This window comes from Trachinotus anak, unplaced genomic scaffold, assembly GCF_046630095.1.
Source record: "Trachinotus anak isolate AG129_WGS33_773 ecotype Australia unplaced genomic scaffold, CSIRO_AGI_Tana_v1 ptg000023l, whole genome shotgun sequence".
Classification (NCBI taxonomy): Eukaryota; Metazoa; Chordata; class Actinopteri; order Carangiformes; family Carangidae; genus Trachinotus; species Trachinotus anak.
In genome coordinates this window covers 1,178,345-1,184,344 of record NW_027273874.1, presented here as the reverse complement: position 1 = coordinate 1,184,344, position 6,000 = coordinate 1,178,345, and the positions used below count along the sequence as shown (strand labels likewise).

At 42.5% G+C, this 6,000-nt stretch overlaps 1 protein-coding gene across 1 annotated transcript in view; it reads right to left on the bottom strand.

Annotated features, from left to right (window-relative positions):
* Window positions 1-370: 370 nt before the first annotated feature.
* The window catches only part of LOC139606930 (insulin receptor substrate 1-B), a 47,668-nt gene continuing 42,038 nt past the window's right edge, over window positions 371-6,000 (bottom strand). The window contains exon 4 of the mRNA XM_071459376.1: window positions 371-3,571. Within this exon, the coding sequence (XP_071315477.1) occupies window positions 3,564-3,571 (8 nt within the window). The 3' untranslated portion in view covers window positions 371-3,563. The remainder of the gene's footprint in view (window positions 3,572-6,000) is intronic.

Here is a 6,000-nt window from a genome sequence, read left to right as displayed (position 1 = left end):
TGGGAATGGTGAATGTGACTAACACGGCTAAAAAGGCTTTGTGGATTAACAATCAGGCTGTTTTCTTTTCCACAATAAAGTGTGACATCTGCGCTGTGGTCGCAGCCGCTACGAGAGGCTGTGTGTGAGTCAAAGACGGCGAGTGTGTGAGGGGCATGAGCTGGCCTGTGTCTGTGGCATTTCATGCAGATGTTCACACTTGCCTCAGCCAGTAAATTGTAGCGTCTTCCGCTCTTCTTCTCCCCCTCGTAGATCAGTAGCACTGTTGTTTTTCTGTCTTAAGCCTGTCACTTTTGAACAATTGTCCCTATTACATCACTCAAAAGGAAACTCAGCAGCCGGTCACAGAAACAAAAGAAACCACAAGTCCTTTTGTTGTTTGACTTTTTTTCCTTTTAGTCAGACTTTTTTTTTCCTCAAGCAACAGAAGTAAAACTGCCTACATCAATGGCAAATCTCACAATATTCCCATTCAGTACCATCCCTACAGGGGAACAGGAGGAAGGGATCAAACAATTTAGATCAGCAGCAACACTTTTCCTGCACATTTTATGAATATCGCTACACTCAACAACGCAATGACTGAAATCATGCAGCCACTTAAACTGTTGAACACCCCCATTTGTCTGAGCTCTCCCGAAGGAACTTCATTCACAATATGTGGCTGTGACCATCGAGAACCTCGCTACCGGCAGTTATTGCAAAAAAAAAAAAAAAAATTTCCAGACTGTAGGCAGTTCGACAGTAAAAACATGGTTCACTGAAAAGTTCATGAGATGCCCAGAGCTGGAAGGGGGCTCTAAATGGCAGGATAATAATGTCTGCTAGTCAGGACTGAAAGCAAGTCTGTGCGCTTTCTTTCTAATCTACAAGTACCTTCAAGCATTTCTGTTTTGGCGGAAAACTGCTCAGTCTCAATACAAGAACATCTCCAAAATACATAAGAAACAGTTCATCTCATCATCTCATCATCATGCGTTTGCCTGCTTGAAAGCTTGAAACGTCCTGGCTCTATGTGTCGAACGTGGTTTGAAATCCAATTGTTTTTTTCCCCCACTTCTGCATTACTAACTGCTATTAGGGGCAATTCCAACCACAGATCCCAATCTGCTCGTAATAAAGCTGCATTGTTATGCTCTAGGCCCCCCGACGGTCATGTGACCACAGTGAGAAAGTTCATGAACTTCCCAAGGCAGGCAGGCAGGCAGGCAAACACATGAGTACAATTTGGAGCTCCGTAGATGCACATGTATTCAGACACTCAGACATTTCGTTGTTGCTGTTTTTCATGATGGCCTTTTCTTTCTCTTCATGCATTTCTTCATAATGCTCAGGTCAAAGTCATAGGAAAATTCAAGGTTAAAGCATACGCAAGTCTTCACAATGACCTTTATCTCCAAGAGTCACATCAGCAGACTGCGAGGTGAGATATGTCACAGTACCTCCTCCCCGCTGCAAAAGAAAACAACGGCGGAACACAAAAGGTTACATTATTAAAACAAAACAAAGCAATATGTCCAGACATGAGAGCTAAGAGGTTGCTTCTTGAGGTGCTGTCGGAGAGGAAAACAGCCTAGTCTTTTTATTGTGGTTGTCGTTGTTGTGATTTGGCACTGGTGGCCCTGCAATGATTAAGTCCTCCATTACAGACAAAAAGTGAAACAGTCCAAAACTCCTCCGATTAGGGCCATGGCTGTCAATCAAGTCATCCAACAGATCATTGTCACACTGAACAAAGATGAACACGTTATTTCATGAGAACTGTACAGCCAAAAAGAGACAAAAATAGACACAAAAATAGACTTGATATATTCTGCTAGGACAGCCCTATCTATTAGTGCTAGCTGCTAAGACGGGGCAGAGAGACAGACAGGCAAATAGGACAGACAGGCACTTAAGTGCTGATGCATAGCGGAGATTAAAGTAAGAGCTAAGCAGAAGACATAGAGGAGGGAGGGAAGGAGATAGAAACAGAGAGTCTTAGATAAGGATTTAGGGTCAAAGCACTTTCAATTCAACCAGTTTAAAAATTAAAAAGTGTAAAAACTTTCTTCTTAAAATGTTTGGTGCCTTAATGTATAAAATAAGTGAGAACAAATTAGCTGTTTTCATACTGACGGAATTGAAACAACAAGTGAACACCTTTGTGGCGCTAAAAGCAGTGTGCTGACTGCTACAAAGCTAGCATTAGCATGGCTATTGATAGGGTCTCTATCCTCAGCTGTATGTACCGTATGTTATGTTAGCATCCTGAGATGAAGGGGATTAAGTGAGACACAACTGTCTGGAGCTAATAGCACTAATGGGATTGCTTGGCTCTATATCAGGGGTCTCACCCTGAGCTGTAGTCAGCAGGACGGTGAATTTACGTCCTGGCTTGATGCTAATATGTTAATCTGACCTAGCTAGCTTTAGCTAGCTAGCAAGCTACTGCATCCCCTGCTGTAAGTGCCTTTCATTTCAGGCTTGTGTGTTTTAATACTTTCGGTGTATGGCTCTGTTAAAAAGTCAGGAAGGAAAGAAAAGGGAAACTGACAGAAAAAGAGAGACGTTATAATGAGCAGTAAGTCAACAGCAGCTATGCTAATATTTCTCACAGTAGACAGGAAGGCCAGCAGATTGCTAGTACCATTATCATCATTTATGTTAGCAAAAATGCAGCGTTCACGTCATAAAGGATTTATCGTTTATTATGATATCGTTAGCATCAACTTGTAAGTCGTAATTGTGAATAGGGAAACTTAGACTTATTTTATAGGCACTTAGATGTGCCTGTAATGTATAAAAATAGATGCCTCACACCAGCCAAAGTCCTTCATTCAAGGTAAATACACCCAAATTTAATGGGTAGTGTTATATTGACCATGCATAGTATTTTAACCCTCGCACAACCAGCTCTTCGCCTGCAAGCTGTTAGCACAGCAATCTGTCCAATCTCTACCATCCATCCGATATGACATGAACGCGGCAACAGCTCACACCAGTGCTTTCCACTTTTATCGATATTTTCTGCTGCATTGTTTTTTGTAACTACATCAAATTAAGCACAAAAAAAGAACCCAAAGCTTCAGTTAGTCGAGGCTAAGTTGAAGTTCTTTGTAAAACAGCTACAGTTTGAAAATGAGGCACTTTTTGAGCAGATACATAGTTCTATATATTTTCTTTTTCATACACTTAATAGTCAGCCACCATTGTACTCTGTATGATTTGAGTTTTTCACATGGAAGAAAACAAAAAAAGAAACACCATTCTCCATTTTTTCTGTACCCTTCTCTGATTGGCTTTCACTCAAGGAATGAGAGCAGCAAATATCTTTTCAAGAATGTCATTTGGCACACATCCCCGTTGGTTTCCACAACCAACAAGATGAAAGCAGAGGGAAAAAAAAGAAAAGAAAAGAAAAGAAAAAGAACCATTTTCCATCAGTCTCTGTGAAAGTGCTTCAGGGGCGTGTCCGATGCGGCTGCTCTCTCTGTGTGATTGGTTGTCACAAAAGGAGCAGGCGGGGCTTTGAAGCTCTATGAGCGGTACCAGATTGTTTCCCCAAGGACGACGCACTGACATCAGCACTCTGGAAGAAAAAAAAAGGACACACACAAAGAAAGGGGAAATAGTTTGGTTAGATGCCGAGTAAACAATAACTCAGATATGAAGAAGAAATAAATATTATGACATGTATATACAGTGTGTGTTCCTTATCAGGTTAATTATAATATCTAATGTAAGATATCGCTGTCTGCTTATCGGCCCTGGAACACAGTGACCCCACACCGAACAACAGGAATATACAATACAGCCAAGCAGGCCTGAAAAAGACTCAGACAGGATGAAAGTGATAAAAAGAACAGCGGGGAAGGAGAGAGTGAGGACACCTATTGCTGCAGGCACAGAGTCAAGAGTGTGTGTGTTTGTGTGTGTGTGTGTGTGTGTGTGTGTGTGTGTGTGTGTGTGTGTGTGCCAGCATGAGAAAAAAACCAGACATCCAGAAAACATGTCAGGTTTTACAGGCAATTCTCAGCCCTTCACTTTGCAGTGGACACATGAGCGCGCAGGTATGCGTCGTCAGGAAAATGTCACTACTGCGATGCTTCAAAATGTCACATCTCACCAACACATATGACTCTGTCCTGGCCTTGTTTGCACAGTGGATAGGATTAGCAGGAATGCAGACCTGATGATAACTGTGCTCCAGTGTAGAGAGGGATCACATGGCGTCATGCAGCCATCTGTTTGTTTTAAGACCCCTATATGTTGTGCCTGAACGGGATATTTTGCAGCTGAAAAATAAACATGGCAGTGCTCTTTGGTAATGAAGACAACATTTCCAATCCTCATATCTGCGGTATACTGATATATCTGCAATCAGCTAATATCAGCAGCCACACGACGTCTCAACAAAAAGTCAAGCGTGTCAGATTATTTTTTTCTTCCGTCGCCTTAAGTTAACAGCATCTATGAGATGCTCCATGAGGCCCACCCATTGGCACACAGCAGTAAACATAATTAAAAATGAAGAAGGAGGAATTATTTTGGCCCTAATGTGCCATGTCTGTCGTTAAAGTCACTGCAAGAATTTGTTCTCAGCGATTCAATGATGAATGATTAATCTGATCTGGGCCAAATTCAGAAACTCCGAAATTTAGGATCAAATTCCCACAATGTGACAACTGCTACGAAACTAATTGATCAAAAATATGGAGTGACCTGACACTGTGCAAAGTCTCAAAGTCTGACACAGATTTTATTAGACCCATCTAACCCAGTGTGGCATGCAATTAACCTACAAGACTGCAGTTATCACATAGTGCTTATGACCCTTTAAACCAATGACGATCTTACGCTGCTGTTCTGAATAAGGCAGTGTTGAATGAGTACCATTGAATGCATGCATTGTCATTGTCACACCTGGAGGTCATATGTGTAACAGTGTTTTAATTAAAGAGTGAATGGAAAATGCTAAATAGTGGGTGGTTGAGTTTGCAATGAAAGCAGGATCATAACTACTATAAAGATTAGTCAGTGCCCTTTAAACTGGGTTATTTTCTGTCAAATGTGATGACTCACAACAAAGGCACTCAGGCAGCCGTCAGCCAAAAAAACAAATCCACAGAGCTCATAAAAAGAACAGCCTCAGAGAGATTTCCCTCTGTCTCCTTCCCTAAAATTTCCCAGCAGTGCTTGACTCTCTAATTGCAGGAGGGTACTCTACATTTACGCCCCTCCCTCTCTCTCTAGTTTGTCTTCTTCCTGGTGCAGTGAGCTATATTTAGTCCCCCTCAGCACAGACGGTGCCCGCCAGCCAGCCAAGCCATGGCGGCCTAAAGCAGAGCAGAGCGGAGCGGAGCGGAGAGGAGCAGCTCCCTCATTCAGGCAGCCAGCTCGAAAACAGCAACACAAACAATCAAACCAGCCAACCAAAGGGACCGGAGGAGACAGGCTGGACATGCACTGGTGCACTGCCATGAACACACACATGCAAACTCCCATGAAACCAAGCGCACAGAGCAACGCAGGGATACTATACTATAATAAAGCGGGTGACATTCACTTAATGATGACCTTTCTCAAAACACAGACGTGGAAAATTATACACAGAAACATGCCTAACAACTGCCCACTGCCTCTTCCTAAAACACAGACCCACACGCACACTCTTATGTGCAACTCCACAGGAAATATTTCCTTTTCTGGCCGCACAAATCAAATATTGCCTTCTTATTTTCCCGGAGCTTCCCCATGCATTGGTTTGACTCTCCCTTGGTGGTTTGTCTATTGATCTCATTCATTTCCTTGCATCGTTTTTCCATCTGTGGGAAAATCGATCTAATAATGACTGTGGTAGCGATTGTGTGCGTGTATGTGTGTTTCTCTTCCCCTTCCAATCCCAGACTGTTTAAATCAAGAGGTTAGACAAGGCTATCTGCCTCCGCAGTCCGTGTCTAGCCAATAACTGTTCTCTAGCTGCCTCTGTGTGTGTGTGTGTGTGTGTGTGTAATTAGG